A 21,698-nucleotide genomic window follows, 5' to 3' on the forward strand; every position below is an offset into this window, starting at 1 on the left:
TCTTGCTTTATACTGGTGCGGAGGTTGCAGAAAGTTTCCAATTTCTTCTGCAGTACCTGCCATGACCACCTGGTGGTGTGAAGAGCTGTATGTGTGGCATAATGACAATTTGTGGGGTGGTCCAGGGGGACGTCACCTACACCGCATATACCGTATACATATGCCATATAAACCCTGACTGGCCATTAATAGTGAGCAGGTACATCTGAGCCTTGGTCTCTCCCCAGAACACAATGACCGCAGTGAAAGGATTTAATATAAGATTTTATTTCAATCCTGCAGTAAGTAACACAAGAAGCAGAGAGGATCATGGGTAATAAATGGCTGCCAGCTCCGTAATATAAAAATAAAAGCTTTCTACACACACCAGGGACAACCATTAATATGGAAAAAACGAGGGCTGGAAAGAGCGACATTCATCCTGGTGGAAAAGGTTATCACATTCGTCTCCTGAAATACTCTGTGCTGCTGGAATCTTGCTCCTTCCACTATGTAACTTCCGGCCTGACCTCTCCCAGGAGACACAACACACTCCTCTCCTTAAAAACTCTGTGCTGCTGGAGTCTTCCTATTGAGTCGTGTACCTCTCCTTGTGATCTTCAGGAAGCCATAGTCATGACCACGACCCGTGCAATGTCCCGGAGCTTGGCCGGTGTGGATCCGTCTGGAGGTTTGAACACGGACAGTTCCTGTCCACGTACCGGTTCTTGTGGCCTCTGCTGCACTGAGGACATATCCTTCCCCGCTCTGAGGACACACATCTCCCGGAGACTTGATCTCAGGACCTGGGATGATTCTCAGGACTGCAAGATGTCTCCTGGCAACATCAAGGTGACGCCAATGAAAGGACATGAGAAGATCTGATGTGCCCATAAGGACTCCCAGCACCGGCACAGTCCAGAGATTATCTCCAGGGGTGAGGAGGAAGGAACATTGGTGAGAAGAGAAGTCACTGAAATGTCTCTGAGAAGAGGAGGACAATCATCCATGGTGGTGGACTGCACGAGACCTGGGAGAGAAGATGAGCGTTAGGTACTGTGGTGTATACCATGAGAGGTCGCACTCTGTGTACATCGGTCAGTGATCCTCACATACGTGTATGGGGCGCACTGGCCAAGATACACACCAAACATCAGGGACAACACATCTCCTGAATGAGGGTGATGTCTTCTGTCGTTTGGTGGTTGTATCCCTCCAGATACATTGTGACTGGAGAGACGGAGGCGACAGACTGCAGAAACAAACCCTTCTATAGAGTAGATGGTGGAATGGTCTTAGTGGGTACCACCGGCAGCTCCACACATCACACCTGCATAGAAATCCCTCCTGTACCTGTATCTTCTGATGGCCCGAGCTCAGATCCTCAGAGCTCCTGTCCTGAGAGCCCAGGATTTCTTCTAGGACCCATTCCACACTGGCCCCTGTCTCCGGGTCCTCCTGACCCACAGCCTTCCCTGTCTGGACTCTGGCTCAGTGCCCTGCTGTACTGTCTCCTTCTCTGCACCCTAATTCTGGAGCACCAGTGTTCTCCTCTCTCTGGACACTGATCGTAACTGTTCGGCCACCGTTGACACCCATTTGTGGCCCTCTGCCTGTCACACACTGCATCGTCCTCCTACTGAACTCTCACTTGCCTATCTCTTAATAACCCTCCCCTGGTCCAGGACCTCCTAATGTCTAACAAACCCATTGACCAATTCGGGTCTGACCACTGGGACAAGCTCCGATTCACAGAATGGGAAATTTTTGTTCCAGATGGGTCACTTTTTCCCTGTTACAAAATGGAGTGGCAAGTCGAATGCCCAAAAACCACTCTATTCATTGTGTATGGGCCTAATGGAAGAAGCTGAGCACAGCGCTCGGGAGTGGAGGGCACAGAGCGGCGGTCGAGCGTGCACGTGGCTGATACATTATAACAGTGAATACAGTTCCCCGCTCTGCCGATCGGTGCAGGCCCCAGTGGTCAACCCCAGCGATCGATAAGTTATCACATATCCTGAGCACAGGGCATAACTTGCTTTCACCGGAGAACCCCCGTACCTCTCCTACCTCGTGTGTCTCGTTATGATGAGAGCATCGTGTAGCGATTACCCTGCAGATATTACGATTCTATAAACTCTGTCATGGTCTGAGACAAGACATGGAGTCCAGTCTTCAGCTTCTGCACCACATTTACACCTATGTGGACACTTCCAGGGAACCTGAAGGCCTCATCCAGAGTGGACAACCCTGCCCACCGGTCCCTGCCCGGATGTCCTGGGTTACCTGATGCATATCTGAGTCCACACACTCGGGGCAGAGACCTAGAGCTGAGCCGCACATTGATTTGCTTCTTACCTGGTAGTAATTGGGCAATGTCTACATGTTCACAGCTCCAAGAAGGATGCTCAGGAAAACAAGGCACAAGAGGAGACGGGAAGGAGACGTCATCGGGCCTGAACTCAGGATCAGCAGACGGGTTTCGGTTTTTAGGCCAGAATCTGTGAAATAAGATCCACACATAAGTGGGAGGACGTCACATGGTAATGGAGAGCAATCCATCATGACTTTGCGTAGCACAAGCTCGCGCTTTGCCAGTCTGAACAGAGTACACGGCTCTGGATTCATTAAGAGATGCACGCCACTTAGGCCATGATTTAGCAAAGCAATTTTCTCCAGGGGAGATAATTTGCTAGATCTGGTCCTGTCAAATAGACCGGATACAATTTCAGATCTACAGGTCCGGGAGCACTTGACAGGTCCGGGAGCACTTGGGCACCAGCGATCATAATATGGTAAGCTTCAACATAATATTCAATAGAACATTTCAAAGGGGAAATGCTAAAACCTGGAATTTTAGGAAAGCTGATTTCAACAAATTAAGGGAAGAGCCTAAATGTGTAGATTGGGACAAAGTCATGGTAACTGGGGATACCGAACATAAATGGGGTAAGTTTAAGGATATACTACTAGAGTCCTGTAAAAAACGTATACCCTCTGGTAATAAAATGTCCAGGAATAAAAAGAAACCACTATGGATAAATAAGACTGTACAAAGTATAATAAAACAAAAACAAAGGGCGTTTAAAATCTTAAAGGCTGAGAATACAGAAATAGCATTGCAGGAGTATAAAGATATCAATAGGAAATGTAAAAAAGAAATCAAACAAGCAAAATTAGCTACTGAAACAAAAATCACCAATGACATTAAAATAAATCCCAAAATCTTTTATAAATACATTAATGCCAAAAGGAAAACAAAGGATAGTATCGGCCCCTTAAAATATAATAACAAGTTAGTTTTAGAGGACAAACAAAAGACTGAGATATTAAATAGGCATTTCTCATCTGTGTTCACCAAGGAACTGACTGTACCAGGGATCATTCAACAAGTGAAAAATCAAAGTCCACCACCCGATATAATTAATTTAACACAAGATGAAGTACGCCTACGTCTGAGTAAATTAAACATTGACAAATCCCCAGGGCCAGATGGCATTCATCCACGAATATTGAGGGAATTGAGCTCCGTAATCGACAGACCGCTGTATCTCATCTTTTTAGACTCACTTGTAACAGGGTTGGTGCCTCAGGATTGGAGGATTGCTGATGTGGTACCGATATTTAAGAAAGGTAAGAGGGTAGATCCAGGCAACTACCGGCCAGTAATCCTGACATTCGTGGCGTGCGAGGTGTGAGGGCATTTTAAGGGATGACATGCAAAAATATATTGCAGAAAATAATATGATAACTGACAAACAGCATGGATTCATGAAAGATAAGTCGTGTCTAACCAACCTGTTGGGGTTCTATGAGGGGGTAAGTGCAGCTCTGGATACTGGTAATGCAGCTGATGGGATTTATTTGGACTTTGCAAAGGCATTTGATCCTGTACCACATAATAGCCTTATACTAAAGCTCCAGAAGCAAGGACTAGGGGACACAATATGCAACTGGGTAAGGAATTGGCTAAAAGATAGGAAACAAAGAGTCGTCATAAATGCTACATTCTCTAAATGGGCTATAGTCAGCAGTGGGGACCGCAGGGATCTGTACTGGGAGCAGTGGGGACCGCAGGGATCTGTACTGGGAGCAGTGGGGACCGCAGGGATCTGTACTGGGAGCAGTGGGGACCGCAGGGATCTGTACTGGGAGCAGTGGGGACCGCAGGGATCTGTACTGGGGGCAGTGGGGACCGCAGGGATCTGTACTGGGAGCAGTGGGGGCCGCAGGGATCTGTACTGGGAGCAGTGGGGACCGCAGGGATCTGTACTGGGAGCAGTGGGGACCGCAGGGATCTGTACTGGGAGCAGTGGGGGCCGCAGGGATCTGTACTGGGAGCAGTGGGGACCGCAGGGATCTGTGCCGGGAGCAGTGGGGACGGCAGGGATCTGTACTGGGAGCAGTGGGGGCCGCAGGGATCTGTACTGGGAGCAGTGGGGGCCGCAGGGATCTGTACTGGGAGCAGTGGGGGCCGCAGGGATCTGTACTGGGAGCAGTGGGGGGCCGCAGGGATCTGTGCTTGGACCGATTCTTTTTAATCTCTTTATTAATGACCTTGTGGATGGGATTGATAGGAAAGTGTCAGTCTTTGCCGATGACACCAAACTATGTAGGATATTAAAAACTGACCTGGATAGTACAATATTACAAAACGATCTGGATAAGATGTCAGAATGGGCAGATACTTGGCAAATGAGATTTAATGTTGATAAATGTAAAGTAATGCACCTAGGACGGAGTAATCCTATAGCTGCGTATACATTAAATGGAAGTAAACTCGGGACTACAGAACAGGAGAAGGACTTGGGTATTCTCATTACAAATAAGCTGAGCAGCAGCATCAATGTCAGGCAGCAGCTGCTAAAGCAAACAAGATTCTAGGGTGTATAAAAAGAGAGATTAGATCCCGTGATCCCAGCGTATTGTTACCCCTCTATAAATCACTTGTAAGGCCACATCTGGAATACGGGATCCAGTTTTGGGCTCCACATTTTAAAAAGGACATTCAGAAGTTAGAGTTAGTTCAAAGGCGGCAACTAGATTATTACAAGGAATGGAGGGCCTCCCATATGATGAGGAATGGAGGCCGCCCGTATGATGAGGAATGGAGGCCGCCCGTATGATGAGGAATGGAGGCCGCCCGTATGATGAGGAATGGAGGCCGCCCGTATGATGAGGAATGGAGGCCGCCTGTATGATGAGTAATGGAGGCTGCCCGTATGATGAGTAATGGAGGCCGCCCGTATGATGAGTAATGGAGGCCGCCCGTATGATGAGTAATGGAGGCCACCCGTATGATGAGGAATGGAGGCCGCCTGTATTATGAGTAATGGAGGCTGCCCGTATGATGAGTAATGGAGGCCGCCCGTATGATGAGTAATGGAGGCCGCCCGTATGATGAGTAATGGAGGCCACCCGTATGATGAGGAATGGAGGCCTCCCGTATGATGAGTAATGGAGGCCGCCCGTATGATGAGGAATGGAGGCCGCCTGTATGATGAGTAATGGAGGCTGCCCGTATGATGAGTAATGGAGGCCACCCGTATGATGAGTAATGGAGGCCGCCCGTATGATGAGTAATGGAGGCCACTTGTATGAGGAGTAAGGGAGGTCGCCCGTATGAAGAGTAATGGAGGCCGCCCGTATGATGAGGAATGGAGGCCGCCCGTATGATGAGTAATGGAGGCCGCCCGTATGATGAGTAATGGAGGCCGCCCGTATGAGGAGTAAGGGAGGTCGCCCGTATGATGAGTAACGGAGGCCGCCCGTATGATGAGTAATGGAGGCCGCCCGTATGATGAGGAATGGAGGCCGCCCGTATGATGAGGAATGGAGGCCGCCCGTATGACGACAGGTTGAAAAAGTTAGATATGTTTAGCTTAGAAAAAAGACGTCTCAGAGGAGATCTCATTTATATGGATAAATACATGTGTGGTCAATATAAAGGACTGGCACATGACTTATCCCTTCCAAAGACAGTACTAAGGACCAGGGGGCAGTCACTGCGAGTGGAAGACAGTACTAAGGACCAGGGGCAGTCACTGCGGGGGAAGACAATACTAAGGACCAGGGGCACTCACTGCGGGGGCAAGACAATACTAAGGACCAGGGGGCACTCACTGCGGGGGAAGACAATACTAAGGACCAGGGGGCACTCACTGCGGGGGGAAGACAGTACTAAGGACCAGGGGCACTCACTGCGGGGGGAAGACAGTACTAAGGACCAGGGGGCACTCACTGCGGGGGAAGACAATACTAAGGACCAGGGGCACTCACTGCGGGGGGAAGACAGTACTAAGGACCAGGGGGCACTCACTGCGGGGGAAGACAATACTAAGGACCAGGGGCATACACTGCGGGGGGAAGACAATACTAAGGACCAGGGGCACTCACTGCGGGGGGAAGACAGTACTAAGGACCAGGGGGCACTCACTGCGGGGGAAGACAATACTAAGGACCAGGGGCATACACTGCGGGGGAAGACAATACTAAGGACCAGGGGGCACTCACTGCGGGGGAAGACAATACTAAGGACCAGGGGCACTCACTGCGGGGGGAAGACAGTACTAAGGACCAGGGGGCACTCACTGCGGGGGAAGACAATACTAAGGACCAGGGGCATACACTGCGGGGGGAAGACAATACTAAGGACCAGGGGCACTCACTGCGGGGGGAAGACAGTACTAAGGACCAGGGGGCACTCACTGCGGGGGAAGACAATACTAAGGACCAGGGGCATACACTGCGGGGGAAGACAATACTAAGGACCAGGGGGCACTCACTGCGGGGGAAGACAATACTAAGGACCAGGGGCAGTCACTGCGGGGGGAAGACAATACTAAGGACCAGGGGCAGTCACTGCGGGGGAAGACAATACTAAGGACCAGGGGCAGTCACTGCGGGGGAAGACAATACTAAGGACCAGGGGCATACACTGCGGGGGAAGACAATACTAAGGACCAGGGGCAGTCACTGCGGGGGGAAGACAATACTAAGGACCAGGGGCAGTCACTGCGGGGGAAGACAATACTAAGGACCAGGGGCAGTCACTGCGGGGGAAGACAATACTAAGGACCAGGGGCAGTCACTGCGGGGGAAGACAATACTAAGGACCAGGGGCACTCACTGCGGGGGGAAGACAGTACTAAGGACCAGGGGGCACTCACTGCGGGGGAAGACAATACTAAGGACCAGGGGGCACTCACTGCGGGGGGAAGACAGTACTAAGGACCAGGGGCACTCACTGCGGGGGAAGACAATACTAAGGACCAGGGGGCACTCACTGCGGGGGAAGACAATACTAAGGACCAGGGGCACTCACTGCGGGGGGAAGACAGTACTAAGGACCAGGGGGCACTCACTGCGGGGGAAGACAATACTAAGGACCAGGGGCAGTCACTGCGGGGGAAGACAATACTAAGGACCAGGGGCACTCACTGCGGGGGGAAGACAGTACTAAGGACCAGGGGGCACTCACTGCGGGGGAAGACAATACTAAGGACCAGGGGCACTCACTGCGGGGGGAAGACAGTACTAAGGACCAGGGGGCACTCACTGCGGGGGAAGACAATACTAAGGACCAGGGGCATACACTGCGGGGGGAAGACAATACTAAGGACCAGGGGCACTCACTGCGGGGGGAAGACAGTACTAAGGACCAGGGGGCACTCACTGCGGGGGAAGACAATACTAAGGACCAGGGGCATACACTGCGGGGGAAGACAATACTAAGGACCAGGGGGCACTCACTGCGGGGGAAGACAATACTAAGGACCAGGGGCACTCACTGCGGGGGGAAGACAGTACTAAGGACCAGGGGGCACTCACTGCGGGGGAAGACAATACTAAGGACCAGGGGCATACACTGCGGGGGGAAGACAATACTAAGGACCAGGGGCACTCACTGCGGGGGGAAGACAGTACTAAGGACCAGGGGGCACTCACTGCGGGGGAAGACAATACTAAGGACCAGGGGCATACACTGCGGGGGAAGACAATACTAAGGACCAGGGGGCACTCACTGCGGGGGAAGACAATACTAAGGACCAGGGGCAGTCACTGCGGGGGGAAGACAATACTAAGGACCAGGGGCAGTCACTGCGGGGGAAGACAATACTAAGGACCAGGGGCAGTCACTGCGGGGGAAGACAATACTAAGGACCAGGGGCATACACTGCGGGGGAAGACAATACTAAGGACCAGGGGCAGTCACTGCGGGGGGAAGACAATACTAAGGACCAGGGGCAGTCACTGCGGGGGAAGACAATACTAAGGACCAGGGGCAGTCACTGCGGGGGAAGACAATACTAAGGACCAGGGGCAGTCACTGCGGGGGAAGACAATACTAAGGACCAGGGGCACTCACTGCGGGGGGAAGACAGTACTAAGGACCAGGGGGCACTCACTGCGGGGGAAGACAATACTAAGGACCAGGGGGCACTCACTGCGGGGGGAAGACAGTACTAAGGACCAGGGGCACTCACTGCGGGGGAAGACAATACTAAGGACCAGGGGGCACTCACTGCGGGGGAAGACAATACTAAGGACCAGGGGCACTCACTGCGGGGGGAAGACAGTACTAAGGACCAGGGGGCACTCACTGCGGGGGAAGACAATACTAAGGACCAGGGGCACTCACTGCGGGGGGAAGACAATACTAAGGACCAGGGGCACTCACTGTGGGGGGAAGACAATACTAAGGACCAGGGGCAGTCACTGCGGGGGGAAGACAATACTAAGGACCAGGGGGCACTCACTGCGGGGGCAGAAAAGCGATTCCGACACCTAAATAGGAAAGGGTTCTTTACAGTTAGAGCGGTCAGACTGTGGAATGCGACCACAAGAGGTAGTAATGGCAGATACTATAACCGCTTTATATCAGAGCTGGATGATTTACTCAGTACACACAACATTGTTGGTTATAAATGACTTAGTGACTAAATGTAGAACTGGTGGAGGAAGATGAACGAGATGGACCTAGGTCTTTTTTCAACCTAAGTAACTATGTAACTATGTAACTATGTAATTTTGCCCAAATTTTGGTGTAAATTGCTTTGAAAAGTTGCAACATTTTGGCATAAATCAGAGTTGCATAAAAATGTTGCAACCTTTGGTGTTTTTACGCCAGTTTTTCACAGCTACAGTAGAATTGTCAGAGCTGGGTGAAGCTTGGGTGTGATAGGGTGCGGCGGGGTGTGGCACATGGCTCTCATGATGAGCTGCAGTGTTCTGTACTCCAGAAATCCTACTCCAGTCAATGAATGTTGTAAGATTGGTGCACTGAGGCACACTCCACTTGTCAGATGCTCCAGATTCATTAAGAGGTGTGACCGGGCAAAGAACCAGAATGTGGTCATTTAATGAATGTGTGACTTCTGGGGCAGCTGCGGGCTGCTATTTTTAGGCTGGGAAGGGACAAATAACCAGGGACCTTCCCAGCCTGATAATACCAGCCCAAAGCTGTCTGCTTTACTGTAGCTGGTTATCAAAAATAGGGGGGAATGCACATATTTTTTTCTCTATTATTCCCTATCCACATTTGTTTGCAGGCAATTGCCCCCATTTTGCTTCCTTTTGCAGCCCCTAGCCCTTACTACGAACATTTTACAGCCATTTTACAGCACAGAGGTTCTGGTCTCCATTGACTTATATGAGGTTCCGGGTATGGGGTCAAGTCCAGGTCCCAAACTGAACTTTTAACTAAAGTCCAACTGAATCTGGTAAATCCGAACATCCACGGGTCCGCTCATCTCTAATCAGAAGCATCTGACTTCTCCACAGTGTATGTGTGCGCCTTTACATTCATTGCTAATACTGTTTTCTTCTACATCACAAGTGTGTGATAAACAGCTGATGACTTCAGCAACATATGAATGACTTGTGATGTCACCAGCCACATATTACACATCTCCATTCACATATTCTGCATCTGTGATGTCATCAGCCACATATTACACTCCTATGATGTCACCATTCGTATACTATACACCTGTGATGTCATCAGCCACATATTACACATCTCCATTCACATATTCTGCATCTGTGAAGTCACCAGCCACATATTACACTCCTATGATGTCACCATTCGTATACTATACACCTGTGATGTCACCAGCCACATATTACACTCCTATGATGTCACCATTCGTATACTATACACCTGTGATGTCATCAGCCACATATTACACATCTCCATTCACATATTCTGCATCTGTGATGTCACCAGCCACATATTACACTCCTATGATGTCACCATTCGTATACTATACACCTGTGATGTCATCAGCCACATATTACACATCTCCATTCACATATTCTGCATCTGTGATGTCACCAGCCACATATTACACTCCTATGATGTCATCATTCGTATACTATACACCTGTGATGTCACCAGTCACATATTACACATCTCCATTCACATATTCTGCATCTGTGATGTCATCAGCCACATATTACACTCCTATGATGTCACCAGTCGTATACTATACACCTGTGATGTCACCAGTCACATATTACACTCCAATGATGTCACCATTCGTATACTATACACCTGTCATGTCATCAGCCACATATTACACTCCTATGATGTCACCATTCGTATACTATACACCTGTGATGTCATCAGCCACATATTACACTCCTTTGATGTCACCATTCGTATACTATACACCTGTGATGTCATCAGCCACATATTACACTCCTATGATGTCACCATTCGTATACTATACACCTGTGATGTCACCAGCCACATATTACACTCCTATGATGTCACCATTCGTATACTATACACCTGTGATGTCATCAGCCACATATTACACTCCTATGATGTCACCATTTGTATACTATACACCTGTGATGTCACCAGCCACATATTACACTCCTATGATGTCACCATTTGTATACTATACACCTGTGATGTCACCAGCCACATATTACACTCCTATGATGTCACCATTCGTATACTATACACCTGTGATGTCATCAGCCATATATTACACTCCTATGATGTCACTATTTGTATACTATACACCTGTGATGTCACCAGCCACATATTACACTCCTATGATGTCACCATTCCTATACTATACACCTGTGATGTCATCAGCCACATATTACACTCCTATGATGTCACCATTCGTGTACTATACACCTGTGATGTCATCAGCCACATATTACACATCTCCATTCACATATTCTGCATCTGTGATGTCATCAGCCACATATTACACTCCTATGATGTCACCAGTCGTATACTATACACCTGTGATGTCACCAGTCACATATTACACTCCAATGATGTCACCATTCGTATACTATACACCTGTGATGTCATCGGCCACATATTACACTCCTATGATGTCACCATTCGTATACTATACACCTGTGATGTCACCAGTCACATATTACACTCCAATGATGTCACCATTTGTATACTATACACCTGTGATGTCACCAGCCACATATTACACTCCTATGATGTCACCATTCGTATACTATACACCTGTGATGTCATCAGCCACATATTACACTCCTATGATGTCACTATTTGTATACTATACACCTGTGATGTCACCAGCCACATATTACACTCCTATGATGTCACCATTTGTATACTATACACCTGTGATGTCACCAGCCACATATTACACTCCTATGATGTCACCATTCGTATACTATACACCTGTGATGTCATCAGCCACATATTACACTCCTATGATGTCACTATTTGTATACTATACACCTGTGATGTCACCAGCCACATATTACACTCCAATGATGTCACCATTCGTATACTATACACCTGTGATGTCACCAGTCACATATTACACTCCAATGATGTCACCATTCGTATACTATACACCTGTGATGTCATCAGCCACATATTACACTCCTATGATGTCACCATTTGTATACTATACACCTGTGATGTCACCAGCCACATATTACACTCCTATGATGTCACCATTCGTATACTATACACCTGTGATGTCATCAGCCACATATTACACTCCTATGATGTCACTATTTGTATACTATACACCTGTGATGTCACCAGCCACATATTACACTCCTATGATGTCACCATTCGTATACTATACACCTGTGATGTCATCAGCCACATATTACACTCCTATGATGTCACTATTTGTATACTATACACCTGTGATGTCACCAGCCACATATTACACTCCTATGATGTCACCAGTCGTATACTATACACCTGTGATGTCACCAGCCACATATTACACTCCTATGATGTCACCATTCATATACTATACACCTGTGATGTCACCAGCCACATATTACACTCCAATGATGTCACCATTCGTATACTATACACCTGTGATGTCATCAGCCACACATTACACATCTCCATTCACATATTTTGTATTTGTGATGTCATCAGCCACATATTACACTCCTATGATGTCACTATTCGTATACTATACACCTGTGATGTCACCAGCCATATATTACACTCCTATGATGTCACTATTCGTATACTATACACCTGTGATGTCATCAGCCACATATTACACTCCTATGATGTCACTATTCGTATACTATACACCTGTGATGTCACCAGCCATATATTACACTCCTATGATGTCACTATTCGTATACTATACACCTGTGATGTCATCAGCCACATATTACACTCCTATGATGTCACTATTCGTATACTATACACCTGTGATGTCACCAGCCACATATTACACTCCTATGATGTCACTATTCGTATACTATACACCTGTGATGTCACCAGCCACATATTACACTCCTATGATGTCACTATTCGTATACTATACACCTGTGATGTCATCAGCCACATATTACACTCCAATGATGTCACTATTCGTATACTATACACCTGTGATGTCACCAGCCATATATTACACTCCTATGATGTCACTATTCGTATACTATACACCTGTGATGTCATCAGCCACATATTACACTCCTATGATGTCACTATTCGTATACTATACACCTGTGATGTCACCAGCCACATATTACACTCCTATGATGTCACTATTCGTATACTATACACCTGTGATGTCACCAGCCACATATTACACTCCTATGATGTCACTATTCGTATACTATACACCTGTGATGTCATCAGCCACATATTACACTCCTATGATGTCACTATTCGTATACTATACACCTGTGATGTCACCAGCCACATATTACACTCCTATGATGTCACTATTCGTATACTATACACCTGTGATGTCACCAGCCACATATTACACTCCTATGATGTAACCATTCGTGTACTATACACCAGTGATGTCATCAGCCACATATTACACTCCTATGATGTCACTATTCGTATACTATACACCTGTGATGTCATCAGCCACATATTACACTCCTATGATGTCACTATTCGTATACTATACACCTTTGATGTCACCAGCCACATATTACACTCCTATGATGTCACTATTCGTATACTATACACCTGTGATGTCACCAGCCACATATTACACATCTCCATTCACATATTCTGCATCTGTGATGTCATCAGCCACATATTACACTCCTATGATGTCACCATTCGTGTACTATACACCAGTGATGTCATCAGCCACATATTACACTCCAATGATGTCACCATTCGTATACTATACACCTGTGATGTCACCAGCCACATATTACACTCCTATGATGTCACTATTCGTATACTATACACCTGTGATGTCACCAGCCACATATTACACTCCTATGATGTCACTATTCGTATACTATACACCTGTGATGTCACCAGCCACATATTACACTCCTATGATGTCACTATTCGTATACTATACACCTGTGATGTCACCAGCCACATATTACACTCCTATGATGTCACTATTCGTATACTATACACCTGTGATGTCACCAGCCACATATTACACTCCTATGATGTCACCATTCGTGTACTATACACCAGTGATGTCATCAGCCACATATTACACTCCTATGATGTCACTATTCGTATACTATACACCTGTGATGTCATCAGCCACATATTACACTCCTATGATGTCACTATTCGTATACTATACACCTGTGATGTCACCAGCCACATATTACACTCCTATGATGTCACTATTCGTATACTATACACCTGTGATGTCATCAGCCACATATTACACATCTCCATTCACATATTCTGCATCTGTGATGTCATCAGCCACATATTACACTCCAATGATGTCACCATTCGTATACTATACACCTGTGATGTCATCAGCCACATATTACACTCCAATGATGTCACCATTCGTATACTATACACCTGTGATGTCACCAGCCACATATTACACTCCTATGATGTCACCATTCGTGTACTATACACCAGTGATGTCATCAGCCACATATTACACTCCTATGATGTCACTATTCGTATACTATACACCGGTGATATCATCAGCCACATATTACACTCCTATGATGTCACTATTCGTATACTATACACCTGTGATGTCACCAGCCACATATTACACTCCTATGATGTCACTATTCGTATACTATACACCTGTGATGTCACCAGCCACATATTACACATCTCCATTCACATATTCTGCATCTGTGATGTCATCAGCCACATATTACACTCCTATGATGTCACCATTCGTGTACTATACACCAGTGATGTCATCAGCCACATATTACACTCCAATGATGTCACCATTCGTATACTATACACCTGTGATGTCACCAGCCACATATTACACTCCTATGATGTCACTATTCGTATACTATACACCTGTGATGTCACCAGCCACATATTACACTCCTATGATGTCACTATTCGTATACTATACACCTGTGATGTCACCAGCCACATATTACACTCCTATGATGTCACTATTCGTATACTATACACCTGTGATGTCACCAGCCACATATTACACTCCTATGATGTCACTATTCGTATACTATACACCTGTGATGTCACCAGCCACATATTACACTCCTATGATGTCACCATTCGTGTACTATACACCAGTGATGTCATCAGCCACATATTACACTCCTATGATGTCACTATTCGTATACTATACACCTGTGATGTCATCAGCCACATATTACACTCCTATGATGTCACTATTCGTATACTATACACCTGTGATGTCACCAGCCACATATTACACTCCTATGATGTCACTATTCGTATACTATACACCTGTGATGTCATCAGCCACATATTACACATCTCCATTCACATATTCTGCATCTGTGATGTCATCAGCCACATATTACACTCCTATGATGTCACCATTCGTGTACTATACACCAGTGATGTCATCAGCCACATATTACACTCCAATGATGTCACCATTCGTATACTATACACCTGTGATGTCATCAGCCACATATTACACTCCAATGATGTCACCATTCGTATACTATACACCTGTGATGTCATCAGCCACATATTACACTCCTATGATGTCACCATTCATATACTATACACCTGTGATGTCATCAGCCACATATTACACTCCTATGATGTCACCATTCATATACTATACACCTGTGATGTCATCAGCCACATATTACACATCTCCATTCACATATTCTGCATCTGTGATGTCATCAGCCACATATTACACTCCTATGATGTCACTATTCGTATACTATACACCTGTGATGTCATCAGCCACATATTACACATCTCCATTCACATATTCTGCATCTGTGATGTCATCAGCCACATATTACACTCCTATGATGTCACCATTCGTATACTATACACCTGTGATGTCAGCAGCCACATATTACACTCCTATGATGTCACCATTCATATACTATACACCTGTGATGTCATCAGCCACATATTACACTCCTATGATGTCACCATTCGTATACTATACACCTGTGATGTCATCAGCCACATATTACACTCCTATGATGTCACCATTCGTATACTATACACCTGTGATGTCATCAGCCACATATTACACTCCTATGATGTCACCATTCGCATACTATACACCTGTGATGTCATCAGCCACATATTACACTCCTATGATGTCACCATTCGTATACTATACACCTGTGATGTCATCAGCCACATATTACACTCCAATGATGTCACCATTCGTATACTATACACCTGTGATGTCATCAGCCACATATTACACTCCTATGATGTCACCATTCATATACTATACACCTGTGATGTCATCAGCCACATATTACACTCCTATGATGTCACCATTCATATACTATACACCTGGGATGTCATCAGCCACATATTACACTCCTATGATGTCATCATTCGTATACTATACACCTGTGATGTCATCAGTCACATGATACATATAAGCCCATTCCATTGAGGATGTACTGAGTATATGTATATATATATGTATGAGTATATATGATTCACATAGACTGATGATATTTTGAATTTATGTCTCACGTTTTGTGTCATCATGTAAAATGTAGCCTTCTGATGTCATTATTAGTTTGTCACAATATTGCGCCCCGTGATGTCATCGTCACCCACCTGTGAGTATTGCATCCGCCTCGGCACGAGCTAGGTTGTTATTTATCACACATCTGTACTGAATATTTTTTTCTATTCTTTTGAATTCAGAGATGACCTCCACCGCACCATTGAGGCCGGCCTCAGTTCTGGTTTCAGCAGCGTTCGTGATGTTGTCCCCAGATGTGATGTTCAGCCAGGTGACGGTGGGCATCGGGTACCAGCTGGGGGAGTCACAGAGCAGGCCGGTCTGGTTGTTGTTTGTCACCGTCACATCAGAAAAGGCTGGAGAAGATACGTACATGAAGAAGTTAGTCCTCTATATAAAGTAACGTAGCTCTTAAAGTAAAGGTGATAAGTAGTGATGGGTGAACCTGAACTGTAAAGTCCGGGGTCTGTACTGGACCCCCAGTGTCTGTGCACGGACCCCGAACACGAACTTCTCAGCTAAATCAGTGTTACTGTTCGGGTTCGGCCACACGGATAAAAATAAAAAAAATAAAAAAGTTAAAAGGAAGCAAAACGGGGATTAGAGCAGGACAGTTACACGTACTGAGTCTTGGAGCAACTTTCACACTGCTTTCAGGTCCGCTCATTAAACCTCATGAATATTCACTGCTTCCCCTGCTCACCCTCTGTTACAGCGTCTGTCATTGGTCAGACTGCCGGCATCTGTGATTGGTTATGGAGTGTAAAAATAAATAATTGGAAAAAATGGCGTAGGATCCCCCGTATTGTGATACCTAGGGCAGATAAAGACAGCTGCAGGCCGAAGCCCACAGCGGTGTGCTTTATCTTGGCTGTGTATTAAAATAAGAGGGATCCAATGCGGCTTTTTTTCAATTATTTAAATAAATAATTTTAAAAACGGCATGTGGTCCCGCCCAATTTTGATACCCAGCCAAGATAAAAGGGACAGCTGGGGGCTGGTATTCACAGGCTGGGGAGGGCCCAATAAACACTAGCTGCCACCCAGAATTGGCACATCCATGAGATGCTCCAATCCTGGTACTTTACCCGGCTCATTGTGTGCATTGCGTCAGACCTGCAGGGGTGTTTTGGGGGGGTTAAAAAATTGGAAACAGAGGGTGTTTTTATTTTTAATAAAGAATTTTACTGTGTTTTTTGTGTTGTTTATTTCTTTTTACTTACATGATTAGCAATGAGGGTTTTCTCATAGACCCATCCCCATTACTAACCTCAAGCTTAACACCTGTGATTTTTTGACAAATCACAGCTGTCATTAACCCCTTATATTACCCCAATTACCACCGCACCAGGGCAATCGAGATAATCCGGATAAAGCGCTGGAATTGGTGCATCTAATGGATACACCAATTCTAGGTTGACTACAGGCTGCAATTTTTAGGCAGGGGCAGCCCGATAACCATGGGCCTCCCCAGAGAATAGCAGCCCCCAGTTGTCAGCTTTATCTTGGCTGGGTATCAAAATTGGGGGGGGGGACTGTATGGCGATTTTTAAAATTATTTATTGAAATAAATAAAAAAAGCCGCATAAAGTTCCTCTTATTTTGATACACAGCCAAGATAACGCAGACAGCTGGGAGTTGCAGTCTGTAGCCGTCTGCATTATCTGTGCTTGGTATCTATATATGGGGGACCCTGTGTCAATCTTTCTAATTATGTATTTATTTTTAACCTCCACAACCAATCACAGACGCTAGCAGTCTGACTGTAACCAATCACAGAAGCTGTCACAGAGGGTGGGCAGGGGAAGCAGTGCATATTCATGAGGTTTGATGAGCGGTCCCGGAAGCAGTGTGACAGCCTTGTGGAGACTCGGTAAGTATAACTGTTTCTGCTGAAAAAAAAAGTCATTCTCCTGAAATAACACACATAATTGTAAAGTCATAGTTATACTCCTGAAGACACAGCCTTAATCCTAAAGACACAGCCATACTCCTGAAGACACAGCCATACTCCTGAAGACACAGCCATACTCCTGAAGACACAGCCATACTCCTGAAGACACAGCCATACTCCTGAAGACACAGCCATACTCCGGGAGACACAGCCATACTCCTGGAGACACAGCCATACTCCTGGAGACACAGCCATACTCCTGGAGACACAGCCATACTCCTGAAGACACAGCCATACTCCTGGAGACACAGCCATACTCCTGAAGACACAACCAAGCTCCTGAACACACAGCCATACTCCTGGAGACACAGCCATACTCCTGGAGACACAGCCATACTCCTGGAGACACAGCCATACTCCTGAAGACACAGCCATACTCCTGAACACACAGCCATACTCCTGAAGACACTGCCAGACTACTGAAGACACAGCCATACTCCTGAAGACACCGCCATACTCCTGAAGACACCGCCAGACTCCTGAAGACACCGCCATACTCCTGAAGACACCGCCATACTCCTGAAGACACCGCCATACTCCTGAACACACAGCCATACTCCTGAAGACACAGCCATACTCCTGAAGACACAGCCATACTTCTGAAGACACAACCATACTCCTGAACACACAGCCAAGCTCCTAAAGACAAAGCCATACTCCTGAGGACACAACCATACTCCTGAACACACAGTCATACTCCTGAAGACACAGCCATACTCCTGAACACACAGCCATACTCCTGAAGACACAACCATACTCCTGAACACACAGCCATACTCCTGAAGACACAGCCATGCTCCTGAACGCAAAGCTATACTCATTAAGACAATGTCATACTCCTGAAAACACAACCATATTCCCGAAGACACCATACTCCTGAACACACAGCCATGCTACTAAAGACAAACCTATACTCCTGAAGACATAACCATACTTCTCAAGACACAACCATACTCCTGAAGAGACAACCGTACTCCTGAATACAAAGCCATACTCCTGATGACAAGGCCATGCTTCAAAGACAAAACCATACTCCTAAAGACACAACCATACTCCTGAAGAAACAGCCATACTCCTGAGCACACAGCCAGACTCCTGAAGACAAAGCCATACTCCTGAAGACACAGCCATACTCCTGAAGACACAGCCATACTCCTGAAGACACAACCATACTCCTGAAGACACAGCCATACTCCTGAAGACACAACCATACTCCTGAAGACACAGCCAGACTCCTGAAGACACAACCATACTGCTGAAGAAATAACCATACTTTTGAAGACATCATACTTCTGAAGACAAAGCCATATTCCTGAATACACAACCATACTTCTGAACACACAATCAAGCTCCTGAAGACACAGCCATACTCCTGAAGACACAGCCATACTCCTGAAGACACAGCCATACTCCTGAAGACACAGCCATACTCCTGAACACACAGCCATACTTCTGAACACACAGCCATACTCCTGAAGACACAGCCATACTCCTGAAGACACAGCCATACTCCTGAACACACAGCCATACTCCTGAAGACACAGCCATACTCCTGAACACACAGCCATACTCCTGAACACACAGCCATACTCCTGAAGACACAGCCATACTCCTGAAGACACAGCCATACTCCTGAAGACACAGCCATACTCCTGAACACACAGCCATACTCCTGAACACACAGCCATACTCCTGAACACACAGCCATACTCCTGAACACACAGCCATACTCCTGAACACACAGCCATACTCCTGAAGACACAGCCATACTCCTGAAGACACAGCCATACTCCTGAAGACACAGCCATACTCCTGAAGACACAGCCATACTCCTGAAGACACAGCCATACTCCTGAGCACACAGCCATACTCCTGAACACACAGCCATACTCCTGAACACACAGCCATACTCCTGAACACACAGCCATACTCCTGAACACACAGCCATACTCCTGAAGACACAGCCATACTCCTGAACACACAGCCATACTCCTGAACACACAGCCATACTCCTGAACACACAGCCATACTCCTGAACACACAGCCATACTCCTGAAGACACCGCCATACTCCTGAACACACAGCCATACTCCTGAACACACAGCCATACTCCTGAAGACACAGCCATACTCCTGAACACACAGCCATACTCCTGAACACACAGCCATACTCCTGAACACACAGCCATACTCCTGAACACACAGCCATACTCCTGAAGACAAAGCCTTACTGTTCAAATCAAATAACTTCTTCTGAAATTAAAACATTTTTTTTCCTAAAGACCCCGCTATTCCTTTCTGTAACTCACCTCCTACGTTGAGACTCAGCTTGTTATCCCCCTTCCCCTTAGAATTGCTGATTGTACACTTGTAGACTCCGGTATCCGCCACCTTCGCGTTGTTGAGTCTCAGAGAGGCATTTCCTACAGATAACTCATTAAGGAAGAGTGAGGTCCGACTCTTGTAGTTTGAGTTCTGGTCCGACAAAGATATTTTACCATTCTCATATTTGTACACTACTCCGGTGTCTCCCACCTTCTCCCACAGAATATCACTAGATTGTTTAACATCAGGGGTGAAAGTGCAGCTGAGGATCACATTCCCCCCGATCTGTCCAACGGCATTGACAGTGGTCACATCGTTAGTGGTGCTGTTACCTAGAGGAGTGAATGGAGGATGAGGATGACTTCATACCAATTCATATGATGAGTTGTGAAATATCAGGACTATGTCACATCAGTGTGTACTAAACCTTACCAGCAACACTGAGGCCGATAATAAGTGCAATAGCTGCAATAAGGAGGATTATTATCACAATCATGCTGCAAGGAAAGAAAAAAAGAGTCAGTGCAAAACGACAAAGATCTGACACACATCAGCAGATAAAATCCCATCACCACATAGACATTCAACTATTACCTAGTCTCTGGAAGTCTATGGAGGTCTATGTGCAGCTCCATCAAATGCAACTATTAAGTGTAAACTAGAAATAATGAATACCAGAAGTGACCGGAAGTGACTGGAAGTGACCTGAAGTGACTGGAAGTGACCCAAAGTGACCAGAAGTGACCCAAAGTGACCAGAACTGACCCAAAGTCACCTGAAGTGACCAGAAGTGACTGAAAGTGACCAGAAGTGACCCAAAGTGACCAGAACTGACCCAAAGTCACCTGAAGTGACCAGAAGTGACTAGAAGTGACCAGAAGTGACCCAAAGTCGCCTGAGGTGACCAGAAGTGTCCAGAAAGTAAGAGCTACAACAGTTTACTAGCTACACATATCTTTTTATTTTTTCAATAAATACTTTCCTATGCTCACATCTGCCATTACAGCTATTACT

At 46.2% G+C, this 21,698-nt stretch overlaps 1 protein-coding gene across 1 annotated transcript; it reads right to left on the bottom strand.

Annotated features, from left to right (window-relative positions):
• Positions 1–338: 338 nt before the first annotated feature.
• On the bottom strand, positions 339–21,319 carry VTCN1 (V-set domain containing T cell activation inhibitor 1). The gene is made up of 6 exons (XM_075337777.1): positions 21,279–21,319; positions 21,117–21,181; positions 20,669–21,016; positions 16,499–16,762; positions 2,338–2,480; positions 339–1,009 (listed from the first exon to the last, which is right to left on the bottom strand). Exons 1-5 carry the CDS (start codon positions 21,317–21,319, stop codon positions 2,359–2,361), a joined length of 840 nt encoding a protein of 279 aa, XP_075193892.1. The 3' UTR covers positions 339–1,009; positions 2,338–2,358.
• Between the last annotated feature and the right edge of the window lie 379 nt (positions 21,320–21,698).

This window comes from Anomaloglossus baeobatrachus, chromosome 2, assembly GCF_048569485.1.
Source record: "Anomaloglossus baeobatrachus isolate aAnoBae1 chromosome 2, aAnoBae1.hap1, whole genome shotgun sequence".
NCBI classification, from domain to species: domain Eukaryota; kingdom Metazoa; phylum Chordata; class Amphibia; order Anura; family Aromobatidae; genus Anomaloglossus; species Anomaloglossus baeobatrachus.